Source organism: Oncorhynchus masou, chromosome 18, assembly GCF_036934945.1.
Source record: "Oncorhynchus masou masou isolate Uvic2021 chromosome 18, UVic_Omas_1.1, whole genome shotgun sequence".
NCBI classification, from domain to species: domain Eukaryota; kingdom Metazoa; phylum Chordata; class Actinopteri; order Salmoniformes; family Salmonidae; genus Oncorhynchus; species Oncorhynchus masou.
The window spans coordinates 63,191,644-63,210,219 of record NC_088229.1 but is presented as its reverse complement, the minus strand read 5'-3'; the positions used below and the strand labels follow the sequence as shown (position 1 = coordinate 63,210,219).

The following is an 18,576-nucleotide window of genomic DNA, read 5'->3' as shown; positions in this document are numbered from 1 at the left end:
TACATAAGGTATCAGTCACGAAATGACACCTGTCATCTTTATTCACTTAGATTGCCATAATGCCATTCATTACAAGTGTGTAGATTCATAATAAATAAGCAACTAAAATCTTTAATCAAAGACATAAGAAACATTCAGCCTAAGTTTGTTTTAAGAGATACACATTTCAACTGCAATCATCGACAGGGCGAACACTAGACGCTTGTCTATAACGGTCGTCTTTCAAAACACAACCTCGTGAACAGCATATGAAAAGGGTCTGTATAAAATGTAAAAACAAAACAAAAAATAGTCACATTACCTTAATGAATGCACATTATTATACTGCTTATAGTGGTCTTCAAGAACCAAATCATGTTTCGTGTTCAAGCCTCAAGACATTTCTATGCAGTAGCAGTAATCATTTGCTGAAAAAGGGGATTCTATCAACAGTTTCACCACATGCAACGCTCACATGAGAATGTTCTGGGAAATGTATATAATTGTTATCCATTCAAATCTATATCAATGTTTTAAGAATTAGTTTAGGCTCAATTTACAGGGCTGGCTTGATCAACAACACAGTTACATTCACTAAAGTATACACCATTTTTCAAAATGTTCAATTAATGGCGGTGCATAAAGATGTCAGAATTCAGGTTTGACTTCATTGTTTTACCACTAAGTTACATTCTGGATATGCGACATGGTTGAACACGCCAATAAATCAGAACATTGTACTTCTTTGTTTTTAAATCGCCGTCTTGGAGCGAGAATTGGGATCATGTATACTGTGCTAACGACAACACTGGAGAACAGGAGAGCAATACAGCGAACTTATCAAACGAGGTATTCGCGGCAAGTACATGGGGGCCGCCATCTTTATGCACCTCCGCGATTGTCATCTTACTGCAAGTGACTCTGAGGATGTCATGTGGCTCTTCAACAAATTTGGAGTAGTGATAAAGTTAAGCAATACATGTACCATGCGAGTATTGACAGTAATTGACTAACTACACCTCTGGAAAAGCACGCAACATTTTATTTTATTGAATTCAAAAAGTCTGCAAAGGCACAGCCAGCACACTTCTTCATTGTTCCTTTGAGGGCAGTAGTCAGCTTCATGTGCCCCAAACCAACATGGTGGCTTCAACCCTGGTCCTTAGCAGAGTCCAGCTTTGGTAATGTTGTATTTGCATATTGTGTACTGTTGTAGGCAGCATATGATTAACACAGCAGGGATTATTGTATAGTCATAATGATAGCAGTCGAAACCCTTTGATTTACATTAAAAGTATACTGACAGAGTTGACCAGAGTAAACCAAGGACCGAGGCTTTGTCACCAAACGACACGGAATTCCATCCAGATAGATACTCATGGTAGTCATAGGCACACTTTGAGGCCTGAGGAAACATTGAGAGACGCAGCTGCCTGCGTTGGACAACATGCAGTATTATTCACTGAGTCCATGTAGTTGTCAGTCTCGCTTGCCAGACTCATGGCACTCAGCTGTGGGAAGAGACTATAGAGGTCTATGACCAGGGCTATTAAATGTCACTAGTCCTTGCTCCCAGAGCCAGGTCCCCCAGAGTGGAGAAGAAGTCCTCCATTTCCTTCTCCAGGAGCCGGTTCCGGTTCTCTGCGTCGTGACGGGCTCGCTCTGAGTTACGGAGCTTGATCTCCAGCATCCGCTGCTTTTTTCTCTCCTGCTCCATCTCCTGCTCCAGACGCTCCATCTGAGCACACAGCGCCGCACTGGACTCCTCCAGCCTGCAGGGGTCAATACACACACATATGTTGATTTACACAAATGTAGAGCTGGTGCTCCTCAATACATGTAACCCGAGAAAGATTGTTGACAGATTTATAGCAATATTGAGTATTTTAGAGGGGTCTCTAAGGACTCTAGTCCTTTGATTTTTTGGGACACTCGGAATCAATCTACTCAGACAGTGCATATTTGGTTGTTATGCTCACATGAACTGTTTCTCAGAGGTTTCTTTCAAAAATCTGACTTATGAACCCCCATAGTACAATAAATAACCTTGCAGACTTACCTTTTGATCCTGGTCTCGTAGGCCACCTTCTGTTTCCTCAGCTCATCCTTTAGACCCTCCACCAGGCTGGTAAGTGCTTTGGGGCCTCCATCAAGGTCTTCTGGCGTCACGATGGACGGCACCACCATATTGGCTATGGTGTTCCCGTTGTCACTGCAGCCTGCACTGCTAACACACAGCTCCATGGCTTCACTACTGTCCTGCTCTTGCTCTGAGACCCTATCTCCAACTCTCTCCTCCACCCAGCCTCCCCTCTGACCCTGGCCCGTGCCCTGGGGTGAGGCTAGCTCCTGCCATTGGCACTCCTCTAGACCCTTCCCATTACCACAGTTAAGCCCTGAGGGCTCGCTGCCTGAGTCGGATGCGGAGATGTCACAGGAGGAGGTAGACCAAGGCGTGCTGGCTACACTAGGGCCACTGCCCATGCTGGAGGAAGACGTGACGTTGTCGTAGGTGGACAGTCTCTGGGAAAAGCCGGTGGAGTCCCTGACACGCTCCCCCGAGGAGGTGCGCCTGTGGCTCCTCAGAGAGGACAGCCCGTTCATCAGCCAGTTGCCACTGGGGGACACGGTGGTGACGTCGGCCTGAGGAGGGGGCCGTGGCGTTGAGGTGCCCTTGAAGGAGTACTTCCAGGAGGGAAGGTTCTTGGTCTGCTTGCTGGGGCTGACCACTGGCTCCCCCTTCCCTGAAGGAGCAAGTCTAGGTGGAGGGGTGGTGGCAGCACAGAGCTTTGCGTCCAATGAAGAGGCGCTGCTGCAGGCGAGGTCCTCGTTGGGGTTGGTGGGACAGTTCTGGAGGTCCTCCTCAGAGATCCAGCCACCGATGCTGTGCTGCTGGAGCCTTTGGCCCTGGAGGGTCACCTCTGGCTGGGGAACAGGGACCTCCAGCTCCCCCCTCCCCGAGTACAGACGGTTATGTTCACTGATCAGTACGGTCATGAGGCTTTGGACTAGGGAGGTCCCTTAACAGGAAATAAAAAAAAACAATAAGGAACTATACTGTACAGCGCTGCTCTACTTTAGATTTGACATGTTTTATGAACTAGAGATAGACAAGATGAGTCATGAATAGATAACATGCAATAGTGACGTTTCTCTGTACTCTGCTTTCCATAGGCTAATGTACTATATCTACTCTGCCTCATACCTCCCAGACAGTTGTATAAAAAAACTATTAGGAATGTCTCATATGATTAATACAGTGCCTATTAATATCAGTATAATATAAAAGGAATGAGAGTTCACACCTTCCATAATAGCCACTGGGTCCTCCATTTTAGGTCGGAGGATATTTGGTCCAAATACGGTGGCCAGGTTCTGTACACTCATCTTGTTTTTGTTTGCGTGAGACTGGACCTCGTCAAGAAACCTACAAAGGAAGGCATGGCACGGTGGGATGGAATTAAAATGATATGAAAATGGCACCGTGGTAAAATGAGATATTTGAGATCTTCAAAAGAAGGAGTTGTATCTTTGTGGACGTACATGCATATATACTTCAGGAGATTGTAGTTGGCGGGAGGAAGATTGCTCACTTGCTTGACCAGCTCCTGTACACCCTAAAAGATGAGATGAGAACATACAGTATCACCATCACTTGTTTCTTCACATAGACAACATGTACTTGAACACTGGCTTCTATCGAATGACAGAGCAGTTCTGTTCTTTGGCTTCGGTGTCATAGTGTGAATACTAACATGAACTGGAACTAGTGCAGAGAAGTGTCTCTTACCTCCTCCACGTCTTTGGCCAGCAGCTGAGCACAGGAGAGGAAGTCCTCATACTTGGAGAAAGGGACCACAGGCTCAGGCAGTTCACGGAGGTAGAGCTTCAGCAGGGACGCCACCGTGTGGACGTCAGTGTTACTGCAAGAGGGTACAAAATAGTTATCTAGAGTGGTCTACTAACTGCATGAATCAGTCCAATAGCAAGTGCTATAGCCTTAGTGGCCAACAGTAGAGGGATTTATTGTGTGTTTCACAGGCGGCTGGGTGGCATCTTAATTGGGGAGGACGGGCTCATAGTAATGGCAGTAATGGAATGAAGTCAAAACATCGTACACATGGTTTACTTATGTTTGATACCATTCCATTCACTTCATTCCAGTCGTTGTTATGAGCCGTTCTCCCCTCACCAGCCTCGTGTGTATACACTATCACAGTACAGGATGCGTACTCAGAGCAGGCACTGACCATCTGTCTTCATTGACATTTTCAACCTCTCCCTGACTCAGTCTGTAATGCCTACATGTTTCAAATAGACCACCATAGTCCTTGTGCCCTAGAACACCAAGGTAACCTGCCTAAATGACTACCGCCCCGTAGCACTCACATCGGTAGCCATGAAATACTTTGAAAGGCTGGTCATGGCTCACATCAACACCATCATACCAGAAATCCTGGACCCACTCCAATTCACATACTGCCCAAACGGATCCACAGATGATGCAATCTCTATTGCACTTCACACTGCCCTCTCCCAACTGGACAAAAGGAACACCTACATGAGAATGCTGTTCAGCGTTCAACACCATAGTGCCCTCCAAGCTCATCACTAAGCTAAAGACCCTGGGACTGAACACATCCCTTTGAACCTGGATCCTGGATTTCCTGATGGGCCGCCCCCAGGTGGTGAGGGTAGGCAGCAACACATCCTCCACACTGACCCCCAACACGGAGGCCCATCAAGGGTGTGTGCTTAGTCCCCTCCTGTACTGCCTGTTCACCTATGACTGCAAGGCCACACAAGACTCCAACACGACGGTAATATGCCTGATCACCCACGACGATGGGTCGACTGTTCTCTCTGCAACCGCATTACAAGCAGTAACGGAGCGCCAAGTCTGGGACCAAAAGACTCCTGAACATTTTCTACCCCAAGCCACAAGACGGCTGAACAGCCATTAATCAAATGGATACCCTTATTTTTGCACTGACTCTCTTGCACAGGCTCGATATACACTCACTGGAATCTAACCACAAACTCACAAATACTACACACACACACACACACACACACACACACACACACACACACACACACACACACACACACACAAACTGCTACTATCTGTTTATTATCTATGTATAGTCACTTTACCCCTACTTACATGCACATACCTCAATTACCTTGACTGACCCGTACCCCTGCACATTACCAGTACCCACTGTATGTAGCCTTGCTATTGTTATTTTATTGTGTTACTATTTTTCCTTTCATTTATTTACCAAATGTTGTAACTTTTTTTAAGGGCTTGTAAGTAAGTATTTCACGCTAAGGTCCACCCACACCTGTTGTATTCAGCACTAATAACATGACTAAATAACATTTCATTTTATTTGACTGTCAATAATTGACCACTGCCACCATTACTGTGGCCATCACTTCTACATCCAGCTGAACAAATAGCAAGTCAGCACTTTTTGCCATTCAATATCAGCGAATGCAGATCTACCTGTCAAACAGAGGCTTATCCCCACAGTCAAAGGCTTCCTGTAGATCCTTTACCAGGTTAGCCTGCCCTGGCATCCGAAAGAGGCCCTCCTCATCCAGACCTCGTTCCTTTATGAAGTCCACACACTGCTCCACCAGAAGAGGTGCCAGGCGGTGCCCAAATTTCTTCTCATACTGGACTGTGTCTTCTAAATGCTGGCCAAATATCCCTGCAGGCAAAAAACATGGTTTACATACAGTAGAGGGTTCTGTATTTCACTATTTTATGATGGTTGTCATTCATTCAATTTAAAAAGTTTTAACATATTAAAATGACAAATCAATGGAAAGTTATCTTCAGGAATACCAATATGCAGTTTGTCAACATTCAGTAGTTGGATGAACAGTAAACACAAAATGCTAATTAAATAAAGGAGAAACGGAGATGAAGGAAAAACAGTTCAGACAGTCTTCACATCTACATCGATCAATCGCGCACCGCATCTCACCTGATTGTGCGCAACGCCGCCTCTCAACACAGTCACAACCGCTAGACACTGACAGATCAGAGTAGTCGTGGTACGTCACCGAGCAAGTGCTACACAGAGTCAGAGCGTGCTTTTCATACATGCCAAAGCCACATTTACCAAGCAGCGACGGTCGAAGTAATTCAATCCAGTCTGGCGCGTGCACTCGAGATGACTGGTTTTCTAATAACACGTAATGACCGTAATGACACATCTATAGACGTTGGTAATAGCGCAGTGTCCGAGCAGAAGTGGGCAAAAGATGAAAGGTTTGGTGGCAGATAGTCAGCACAGAAACATTTAAATAACAGACATGGAAGCGTCACGTGTTCTGCCAGCAGTATTCCTGTTAACGACAGTTCTATAAATTGGCAACAATTCTATTCTTGATGGAGAGCGTGAACTTGGAAAGCATTCCTGCAGCCATGTAAATTTGAGACGATGGAAACGAAATACACTCCAGTGCAACAGGACATTCAGGGGCCAATACAAAACGTGTCAATAAGCCTCAAATACTGTACAGATGAAATCCTGCTGTTATCAGCAATCTCGTGTATATCCTCCTGATGTAAAATGATAGCCAACCGTTTCAAGTTTAGGCCCTATTTACATGAATTAGACATGTCAGGCTAAAGAAGGGTGATCTTCGGCATTGCATGCTCCTTTTAAAATGTAATGTATGAAGCCACAAGTACTGGCTGCAATACAGTGCCTCCCTTCCAGTTCCAGAGAGTTGGTTGGTTTAAAGTTACAGCAATGATCACAGACATACTGTGATCCTCCTATTTATAACGTCCTTTTCGTAACATAATATCTGTACATCCAGCTGCCTCCACACAACCTAGCCTAGTTATATTTCTGGACACATGTCAAGGATAGTAGCATACAGTAGACTAGCCTCCAGTGCAACGTTAGCAACTGTACAGGGTGTAAAGACAGACTAGTGAGGAAATGAAGCTCTGGTAGGACCTTTTATTCTATTCTGAACATACAGTGCATTCGGAATGTATTCAGACCCCTTGTCTTTTTCCACATTTGGTTAATTACAGCATTATTCTAAAATATATTACATAATGACAAAAACATTTTAGAGATTTTTGCAAATGTATTTTAAAAATATATTTAAAAAATATCACATTTACATAAGTATCCAGGCTCTTTACTCTGTACTTTGTTGTGGCTCCTTTGGCAGTGATTACAACCCTTGAGTCTTCTTGGGTATGACATTCAAAGCTTGGCACACAGATCCTCTCAAGCTCTGTCAGGTTGGATGGGGAGCATCTTTGCACCGCCATTTTCAGGTGTCTCCAGAGATGTTTGATTGGGTTCAAGTTCCTGCTCTGGCTGGGCCACTCAAGGACATTCAGATGATGCTGCCACCACCATGCTTCACTGTGATGCTTGGCATTCAGGACAAAGAGTTCAATCTTGGTTTCACCAGACCAGAGAATCTTGTTTCTCATGGTCTGACAGTCCTTTAGGTGCCTTTTGGCAATCTCCAAGTGGGCTGTCATGTGCCTTTTACTGAGGAGTGGCTTCCGTCTGACCACTCTACCACAAAGGCCTGATTGGTGAAGTGCTGCAGAGATGGTTGTCCTTCTGGAAGGTTCTCCCATCTCCACATAGGAACTCTGGAGCTCTGTCAAAGTGACCATCGGGTTCTTGGTCACCTCCCTGAACAAGGCCCTTCTCCCCATGATTGCTCAGTTTGGCCAGGCGGCCAGCTCTCGGAAGAGTCTTGGTGGTTCCAAACTTCCATTTAAGAATGATGGAAGCCACTGTGTTCTTGGGGACCTTCAATGCTACATACATTTTGTGCTAACCCTACCCCAGATCTGATCCTCGACACAATCCTGTCTCAAAGCTTTACGGACAATTCCTTCAACCTCATGGCTTGTTTTTTACTTTGACATGTACTGTCAACTGTGGGACCTTATATAGACAGGTGTGGTCCTTTCCAAATCATGTCCAATCAATTTAATTTAAATACATTTGTAGAAGTATCTCAAGGATGATCAATGGAAACAGGATGCACCTGAGCTCAATTTCAAGTCTCACAGCAAAGGGTCTGAATACTTATGTAAATAAGGTATTTCTGTTTTTTTTTTTTTTAAATGTTTTTGCTTTGTCATTATGGGGGTATTGTGTGTGATTGACCAAGATTTTTTATTTATTTAATCAATTTTAGAACAAGGCTGTAACGTAATAAAATGTGGAAAAAGTCAAGGGGTCTGAATACTTTTAAAATGCACAGTACGTCATAAAATGATCTTCTGTCTGTCAAACCACTGACCCCATAAAGCACTAGACAAAGACGTTTGAGTGACATATACAAAGAGCATAATGTGAGCCCGTACCAGAATATGCTTTTACTGAGATTTAGAGTGCATTTTGTAATCATTCTGTCGAGTAATATAATTCTGGGCAAAGCAGTTTACCTCTAGCCCGGCTAAACCAGCCTGAACAAAGCAAAAACAATCGTGAAACCGAGCAAAATGATTTGGAATGCCAGGCTAGTTTACCTCCTCCAAAGGGTGCCCAGATGACACGTCTTATGGCCTTGACCCAGTCATCCATGTCACTCTGAGAGTTGGCCATGAGCAGAAAGGCCTCATGACTGAGCGCAGCACGGTCCTTTTCTCCTCCTGGACCACCTGAGCGAGAAAGAGAGAGAACGAAAAAGAGCAAAGAGAGAGAGAGATGAAGAGAGAGAAATGGAGAGAAAGAAAGAAGATGGATAGATAGATGGAGAGAGAAAGAGAATAAACGAGAGATGGAGAGAGCGAGAAAGAGGGAGATGGGGAGAGAGAGATGAGTGGAATTAGTCTTTGAAAAGTACATGTTTTTGCCAGACTCCAATCTTGAGGAAGACTGGACTGATGTTAAGGTTGATGAGTCCAGCAGCCACTTCAATATCCTCCCATGTTTTCCCCCATACCACAGCTCTACAGGGGGAGATGGTGTCCTTCAAGATCCCACCCCTGTACTAGGCTACAGTATGAGATATTGTGACTGGTCAACAACCTCCGACTCCTCAAAAATCGAATTGTCTAAATTAAAATTCTGATTTGATTTTCAGCAAATCAAGCTAATTATCATCTGCCCTCATCTCATCTCAGACCTATCAGTAAATAACGTTGTAACTGCCGTTAGTACCACTAGATGGTGGAGTTGATTTGTTTAGCATACAGTGACAGCTCCAAACGTATCAGAATGATTGAAATACCGATATAGACGACGTGTCTCAATTGATTGACCCTAATTGTCACATTTAAGTGATTAATCAGATATAATTATTGAGATGTCATTTTATTGTGGTCGTTATATGTTATGGTATCTCTTGCCATGTTACTCAATAGCATTTAGCTTCAGGAAGGAAAACCAAATAGAAAACAGCAGTGCCTCAAAGTTATAGGCCTTTGTCACCTAGCTCAGCAAACTCACACCTTTATCACTGAGCAGACCAGTTGCTGTGTACTCATGTGACCCCTACACTCTTAGAAAAAAGGGTTCCAAAAGGGTTCTTCGGCTTTCCCCATAGGAGAACCCTTTTTGGTTCCATGTTGAACCCTCGGTGGAAAGGGATTTACCTGGAACCAAAAGGGTTCTACCTGGAACCAAAAAGGGGTCCTCAAACGGTTATACTATGGGGACAGCCAAAGAACCATTTTAGGTTCTAGATAGCACTTTTTGAAAGAGTGTAGATACAGTGTTGTATTCTAGTACCTAGCTGAAATTCTTTAGTCATCATTATTTTCATCATTATTACCACATGCAGTCATTTCATTCAGTCAGTACTTCATATATGGTACTTAATATTATGTTGATGAAGTACAGATGTCGGATCTTAATATGACCAATTTCGTCGCTTAAGAAAAATAATCCCGCACAGAATGATTTGAATGAATATCGAAAATGTAGAATCGCTGTCAGGGGGCAGCTGGAAGTGGTGTTTGTAGGCTGCACAATGCAGTACAATACCTATGGTTTGCAAAACGCTGCAAAACAACCGACCTCATACCATCAAGTATTCTCATGGCTTGCTAAAGTATTGTGAAATGGCATAGGGCAGTTTTCTGAGCAGCACACTTCAAAGCCAATCATTAAAGGCTCGCGGCCAGTGCTGTGCAATCATTTTTACACTTTGTATGACTGGAAACCAATGTTGGTGTAGCCTATTGTTATTGTTTAACCAACCCAAAAGCAGCTAAGTACATACTGCCTACCTGCCCCCAAAAGCACCTACCTTTAGTAGGTAGCACTTTTCCAGTAGGTTACTGCCACTTGCAACGAGTCAAAGGCCGCATCACGTGATAACGCATTTAAATTCCACCGAGCGCGAAACGTTTACAGTCACATTGTAGCCACTGTAGCAGTGTGAGCTAGTGATGGGCAATCCGGCTATTTTCAGTGAGCCGGCTCGTTCCGCTCAGGTCACCAAAAAGATACGGCTCTTTTGGCTCCCAAACGGCTCTTAAAAAAAAATGTTTTTTATTTTTTCAAATCAAACAGTCTGCGATAGTTTGACTATGATCGGTGTTAAAACAATTCTAATTAAATGATTAAATCATACTTAACCACAAATGTATTTAAAAATGCATTGGTTTGTTATGATAAAAGAATGCTATTAAACATTTGCATTTAAAATATAACTTTTAATGTTTATGAACAAAGTGCATATAAATGTAACAATTCAAAATGAATACAATCTGAACAACATAATAATAGAATATTGCACCATATCAAATACAAATAAATAACAATGTGTAAAACTGCAGCATCCGACTTAATACATCAAACTGTTCCCTATTTTCTCTCTCTTCTTTAGAGGGAACGGATGTGGCCACTATGCAAAGTCTCTCTGTCATGACTTTAGTAAGCCATGGGTAGACAGAGGCCTTGTTCTTCCACCAGTTCAATGGATCTGCAGATCTTGGAGGAGGGGCTCCTCCAAATAGGATCGGACCTCCATTATGGCATCTGCTGAGGGATTCCTTTGTGCTGCATCCCCAGTTGCTCTCTCGTCAAACAGCATCCAAACAGCAGACGTTTGTGGCACTACTGCTGGTGCTTCTGCTCCATCTGATCCCTCTTCTTCCTGTTGCCCTGGTGCCTGAGCCAGCTGACTGCTTGGGCTGTTCCTCCCTGCTGCTGAGGTTATTCTTTGAAGAGCCTCATCAATCGCTGTGGCATCACTGAAGGCTAACTTATTAAACCTGGGGTCAAGTGCAGCAGTTTCTGATAGCACGTGATTATATTCTATTCCGTGGAATTTTCTGTCCATTGATGAACATAGGGTGTCCATGAACTCTGTCACATGTCCTGTGGTTGGTTACATTTGCTTCTCTCTGTGATTCGCTGCAGACCCTTACACGGGAGTATCATTTTTGAGGCTGTCACATAGCTGAGAAGAGAAAACAGTAACTTGTTAGTTCAGGTTCATGTTTTGTCTACTGATACTACATTCTCATCTACTGCTCATATACATATATAATACTAAATAATGATGTAGTAATAACTGTTTATTGTACCTGTCTCCACTGATCTCCACAGTGACCTGCTCAAAGGACTCAAAGGGTTCCAGGACTCCATACACCTCCTCCACCACCTTCCATTCCTCTTGGGTCAGAGCATCAACAGGTGCATTGACAATGGCATCATTTGACTCAAGAAACTGCTTCAACAAATAAAATGTTGAATTCCACCTTGTAGTGTAGTCTTGTTTAGGCCTCAGCTCAGGCATCCCCATCTGGCATTGTGTAAACTTTAGTTTTTCAGCAACTACTGTGCTCTTGTGGAAGTATTCCACAGCTGCTTTCACTTTGTCCACAGTGGGCTTCATCACCTTCAGAGCATATCTTACAAACAGGTTGATTGTGTGGGCAAGACATGGATGATGGGTCCATTAACATTTTTTCATGGCTTTGGTTATGTTAGCTTCATTGTCGCTAACACAACAGACTACTTTTCCATCTACTTGCCATTCTCAACAGTTCCTCTGCCAAGTTCTCTGAGGTGTGTCTGTCGCTGAACTCAAAGCAGTCCAGAAGACAGCTAGACATCAACAAATCTTCAATGAGGTGACATGTAAGAAGTGGTTACCCTTGATGTCCAGCAGTCAGTGGTAAGACAAACTGCAGTGGCTTTTTGGACTATTTCCCGCACTGAAGCCTGTATGCTCTCGTACAGTTATGGAATAAGTGATTTTGAAAGGTTTTTCCTGCTTGGAATTGTGTACATTGGATTTAGACTATTGCTATAATAATTTCTAAAACTTGTCCTCCACGATCGAAAATGGCTGGAAATCATTTTAGTCAATATGCAATATCAATTTGCTCTTGTTTTGCTACAGACTTTGGCATAAACTGGTCCATAGAAGACTGCGTTGCTGTGGGTCGCAGAGTAGGCCTACTTGACTGAGTGGATACGTGGAGGTGCTGGCTCCACCACTATCACTAGCAGGCCCGCAAGTCTCTCGAAGCTCCGCTACAGCTAGCTCCACAGTTGGGTGCACAGTTTGCATATGCCGGTGTAGGTTGTGCGTAGAACCGGCTTATATGAGATTTTGTTTTGGCAAATTCTACACTGTGCTCTAACATTCTCTACATTATTAAAATGCATCCAAATGCTACTGTGCTTCCGACTAATTTTCCAGCTATTATTTTCACAGCTGTCCTTCCTCTCTCTCATCGGCTGCGAAGTGTGACACTAGTGTGAGCAACTAGTGCTAGCAATCTCGTCATCATCTCAAAATGGAAATATGACACAAATAAACAAGTAACAGAATCCATCTCCTCAGTACCTGTTAATGAATGAAGTTGACACCGACCAGAATAATTATCCTTTGGAATAGCGTCCTCTCGCATATTGCTTGGTCTGCTGCTCCATCATTGTAAGCTTGCCTGCATGATATTATACAGGCTACAATTTGAGATAGTAAAATATGTTATTTAGCTGACTGTTTAAGAATGATTAATAGCCAGAATAGTGGTTTCACTGTGAAGCTAATATTGCATTAGAGCTGATAATGTACTTCTCTAATGAGTAGGCTTGCATTGTGAGTAATTCATATAACTATCACACCCGTGCATATTATTAAATGACATTGATTTCCAAGATTTATATTAGTTGATAACTAATATTGAAAAGGTGATATGATGCATTCTAACTAGATAAGAAGGCCTAGGCTATTCCATCCTAATGTAAGCTAAATGCATTGTATACAAAACATATACTGGCATGTGATAAAGGACAACATGTCCAAAATAATTATGTAAATGTATATCAAATAGAAATATATATTCAATTAAATGAATACAGAATTGTAATATGACTGATGCCTTTCTCTCCTTGCAGTGGATTAGACAGATGCAGTCACCAGAAACTTTAGATGCCCAAGCCTCAAAACCAGAAACACGAGACATCAACAATTGTAATTTTAAATAAATGTTAACTTTTTTATTGGTTTTCCTGTATCAGTGCATGAATCCTTAAAACACAGTCCATTGTACAAAATAAATAATTACCAAGTGAGGGATTTCAAGGAGATTAACCTCCAACAGTCATAAACTTGTTCAGCCACAGTGTTTTTGTTTTGTTTTTGTTTTTTTAAATAGACAGGACCAGAGTATATTATATTATATATATATATATATATATATATTATTTTTAGTTCCAGCCCTTCACTAACACCTAATTCAACTAATTGTGGTCGAAATCGAAGACTTGTTCAGTGCATTCCCCTGGGTCAGACATCACATCTGTATCTTAGAACGAGCTTCATAAATTACAATGTCCTAACAAATCTGCATGGTACACAATAACACGGGTGAATCTATTTCTATCTAACTAACATTGTGATGTAACCCTCCTGAATATGATCCTGGGATATGGTGATTATCCTGGTGCCTGGGAAGTTCACAACAAGTTATTTACATCTGCAGGGTGTCATGGTGGGATCCTTCATCCTGGAACAAGCAGAGACAAGGTGGGAGTAATTAACCTCACTGCTCAAATTTCAGTAACGTTACTGGTTCAAGTTGATGAAGCCACAACTACCTTTATTAATGTGCAATCGTTGTTAACAGTTTTGCATATTTTTTAGGCTTGGTCAAGTTGTTTACAGTAAGAGTAGAATAACTTAGCTTCTAATTTTTAACTAGTAACACCAACCCCAATGGTGCAACACGATAGGGGAAGGGAATGTGGCAAGAAAACGTTAGCTAGGTAAACAGACACTGCATACAGCTAGCTAGCAAAACAGACTCGTCAACAAAACGCACAAATAACTTGGCTGGCTAGCAAGCCTAGACTGAACAATACACAATGAACAAATGTTGTTAAAATGTTTTACCTCCAAACGAGTCGGGCAGGACTGTTTTCTTCTGCCAAGCCAATGCAATGGAGTGAAACGGGATCAGTTGCCCACTTTAGTTCCTGAAAATATTTTAAAAATATTTGCAACATGTCTTTAACTGGCTAGCAAGTTCACCAATTCATGACTTAAAAACGGTCAGATTCTTCACAATTGACCCATTGCTGAATCTACGATTAGTTAGTTTAGTTGTTCATATCTAAACATACGATAAGCAGGATGAGATCCAGCTAGCTAATTATCATGTCCGCCCCATCTGGTCACACACTGGTTGAATCAACGTTGTTTACACGTCACTTCAAGTAAATTACTTTGAACATGGAATAGATGTTGAATTGACGTGTTAGCTCGCTAACTTGGCAACAAGCGGATAAATACCAGTGACTCAGAATTTTAATAAAACATTCATATGAAAGTAATTTGTTGATTTTTAAAAAACATAATTTTATGAATAAACAAACGTTATACTTACATTTCGCAAAATGATTTATTTTTCTTCTGGAAAATGGTATCCCAAGCGGGGACATCTTGTCCGCCATTAATTCAGATGTTTTTTAAAATAACTTTCGCTGCGTCGCAAGGTGTTAAGGGATTCTATTTTTTATTTGATTAGGCTCCCTATACCTAACGTGTCTTCCGCATTTAACCAAACCCCTCTGAATCAGAGAGGTGCAGGGGGCTGCCAAAATCGACATCCACGCCTCCGGCGAACAGGGGTAAATGACAGATTTTTACCTTGTCAGCTCGGGGATTTGATCCAGCAACCTTCCGGTTACTGTCCCAATGCTCGAACCACTAGGCTACCTAACGCCAAAGGCAAAAGCTAGTATTACTGGGGTCCGATATACAACGAAAAATACATTACAGACAAAATACTTTACAGTTTACATACATTTAAAAACACTTTCTGGGGGGAATGTGTGCACATCTATCAGTTACACATAAACCCAGCAAAAAAAATAAACGTCCTCTCACTGTGTTTATTTTCAGCAAATGTATAAATATTTATATGAACACAACAAGATTCAACAACTGAGACATACACTGAACAAGTTCCACAGACACCTGACTAACAGAAGTTGAATAATGTGTCACTGATCAAATCAAAAGTAACAGTCAATATCTGGTGTGGCCACTAGCTGCATTAAGTACTGCACTGCATCTCCTCCTCATGAACTGCACCAAATTTGCCAGTTCTTGCTGTGAGATGTTACCCCACTCTTCCACCAAGGTACCTGCAAGTTCCCGGAAATTTCTGTGGGGAATGGCCCTAGCCCTCACCCTCTGATCCAACAGGTCCCAGACGTGCTCAATGGGATTGAGATCCGGGCTCTTCGCTGGCCATGGCAGAACACTGACATTCCTGTCTTGCAGGAAATCACCCAGAGAACGAGCAGTATGACTGGTGGCATTGTCATGCTGGAGGGTCATGTCAGGATGAGCCTGCAAGATGGGTACCACATGAGGGAGGTTAATGTCTTCCCTGTAATGCACAGGGTTGAGATTGCCAGCAATGACAGCAAGCTCAGTCCGATGATACTGTGACACACCGCCCCAGACCATGACGGACACTCCACCTCCAAATTGATCCCTCTCCAGAGTACAGGCCTCGGTGTAACGCTCATTCCTTCGACGATAAACGCAAATCCGACCATCACCCCTGGTGAGACAAAACCTCAACTCGTTGGTGGGTTTGTACCCATAGGCAACATTGTTGCCTGTGATGCCTGGTGAGGACCTGCCTTACAACAGGCCTACAAGCCCTCAGTCCAGCCTCTCTCAGCCTATTGTGGACAGTCAGGACCGAAATGTAGATTGTGCATTCCTGGTATAACTCGGGCAGTTGTTGTTGCCATCCTGTACCCATCCCGCAGGCGTGATGTTCGGATGTACCGATCCTGTGCAGGTGTTGTTACACGTGGTCTGCCACTGCGAGGACGATCAGCTGTCCGTCCTGTCTCCCTGTAGCGCTGTCTTAGATGTCTCACAGTACAGACATGGCAATTTATTGCCCTGGCCACACCTGAAGTCCTCATGCCTCGGTAAAAAGGCCTCTTTAGTGACCTAATTTTTCATAACTGTGACCTTAATTGCCTACCGTCTGTAAGCTGTTAGTGTCTTAACGACCGATCCACAGGTGCATGTTCATTAATTGTTTATGGTTCATTGAACAAGCATGAGAAACAGTGTTTAAACCCTTTACAATAAGGATCTGTGAAGTTATTTGGATTTTTATGAATTATCTTTGAAAGACAGGGTCCTGGAAAAGGGACGTTTCTTTTTTTGCTGAGTTTGCATGTCAATACAAACACACAACATGAAGGTCACATGTGGGAGAGGTGTTGTGCCGTGAGTTGTTGCTTTGTTTGTTTTTTCGACCCAGGTTTGCTGTTCACTTGCACTATATGAGATGGAAGGGAGTTCCATGCAATCTTGGCTCTGAATAATACTGCATGTGTCCTTGAATTTGTTCTGGACCTGTGGACTGTGAAAATACCCCTGATGTATGGTGGGGTAAGTGTTACTGGCTGGCAGTGCTGTGTGTAAGTTGACTATGAAAAATGTTGTTTTCAGTAATATGGTGTCATAGCTCAGTTGAGTACTGAACACTGTTGCTTTAAGAATGTATCTGGCACGTTGTGCGTGAACAGAGGTGTAAAGATTGGATGAGTGAGTTTTTTACGAGTTGTTAACATTAAATAGTCCCCGCAAAATCTACTCCGGGATGCTGGCCTTCTATGCAGAGTACCTCTGTCCAGTGTCGTTGTTCTTTTACCCATCTTAATCTTTTCTTTTTATTGGCCAGTCTGAGATATGGCTTTTTCTTTGCAACTCTGACTAGAAGTCGCCTCCTCACTGTTGACGTTGAGACTGGTGTTTTGCGGGTACTGGCCTTCTTTAGACTAGTTGAGTATCTGGAGCATCAGCATTTGAGGGTTTTGCGCTCTTCTGTGAGGTGAGTAGTCCACAGTGTTGTATGAGATCTTCAGTTTCTTGACAATTTCTCGCATGGAATAGCCTTCCTTTCTCAGAACAAGAATAGACTGATGAGTTTCAGAAGAAAGTTATTTGATTCTAGTCATTTCAAACTGTAATCGAACCCACAAATTCTGATGCTCCAGACACTCAACTAGTCTAAAGAAGGCCAGTTGTTTTGCTTCTTTAATCAGAACAACAGTTTCAGTAACATAATTGCAATAGGGTTTTCTAATGATCAATTAGCCTTTAAAATGATGAACTTGGATTAGCTAACACAACGTGCCATTGGAACACAGGAGTGATGGTTGCTGATAATGGGCCCCTGTACGCCTATGTGTATATATTCCATAACAAATCTGCCGTTTCCAGCTACAATAGTCATTTACAACATTAACCATGTCTACACTGTATTTCTGATCAATTTAATGTTATTTTTTAATGGACAATTGTTTTTTTTTTTTTTTCAAAAACAAGTGACCCCAAACTTTTGAACGGTAGTGTATTTAGGATTGAATCATCAGCATACATGGACACACAGACTTTGTTTAATGCCAGTGGCAGGTCATTGGCAAAAAGAGAAAAGAGAGGAGGGCCTAGAGAGCTGCCCTGCGGTACACCACATTTTACATGTTTGACATTAGAGAAGCTTCCATTTTTTTTACAACAGTTTGCTATAAGCTGGCAGCAAGCTGATAGGCCTGTTGTTAGAACCAATAAAGGCCACTTTACCACTCTTGTGTAGTGGAATGACTTTGGCTTCCCTCCAGGCCTGAGGACAAACACTTTCCTCTAGGCTCAGATTAAAGATATGACAGATAGGAGTGGCTATAGCAGCTACCATCCTCAGTAGCTTTCCATCTAAGTTGTCAGTGCCAGGAGGTTTGTCATTATTGATCGATAACAATAATACCTCCACCTCTCCCACACTAACTTTACAAAATTCAAACTTACAATGCTTTTCTTTCATAATAATTTTTTAAATGCACGAATATGATGGCTCACTGTTCGTTGTTGGCATTTCCTGCTTAAGCTTACCCACTTTGCCATTAATTAAGTAATCATAAAAATAATTGACAAAACCAAATGGTTTCTGATTCGATGAAAGATGTAGTTGAATTTGCCCATATTACCATTTAAAGTACTCCAAAGTTTTTTTTCATCATTCTTCATGTCATAGATCTTGGCTTCATAATACAGTTTCTTCTTCTATTTGTTGAGTTTAGTCAC

At 42.5% G+C, this 18,576-nt stretch overlaps 1 protein-coding gene across 2 annotated transcripts in view; it reads right to left on the bottom strand.

The window, feature by feature from the left end:
- Positions 1 to 15: 15 nt before the first annotated feature.
- Positions 16 to 18,576, bottom strand: part of LOC135505082 (rho GTPase-activating protein 22-like) — a 37,463-nt gene continuing 18,902 nt past the window's right edge. Inside the window, exons 4-10 of one of the 2 annotated variants that reach the window (XM_064924155.1) lie at positions 8,519 to 8,650; positions 5,492 to 5,699; positions 3,770 to 3,902; positions 3,523 to 3,596; positions 3,285 to 3,406; positions 2,039 to 2,999; positions 16 to 1,751 (exon numbers count right to left, since the gene is read on the bottom strand). In XM_064924155.1, the coding sequence (XP_064780227.1) occupies positions 1,529 to 1,751; positions 2,039 to 2,999; positions 3,285 to 3,406; positions 3,523 to 3,596; positions 3,770 to 3,902; positions 5,492 to 5,699; positions 8,519 to 8,650 (1,853 nt within the window). In that variant the 3' untranslated portion in view covers positions 16 to 1,528. Of the gene's footprint in view, positions 1,752 to 2,038; positions 3,000 to 3,284; positions 3,407 to 3,522; positions 3,597 to 3,769; positions 3,903 to 5,491; positions 5,700 to 8,518; positions 8,651 to 13,434; positions 13,964 to 14,349; positions 14,433 to 18,576 lie in introns of those variants that run through there. The other variant, XR_010450214.1, reaches the window with a different exon arrangement.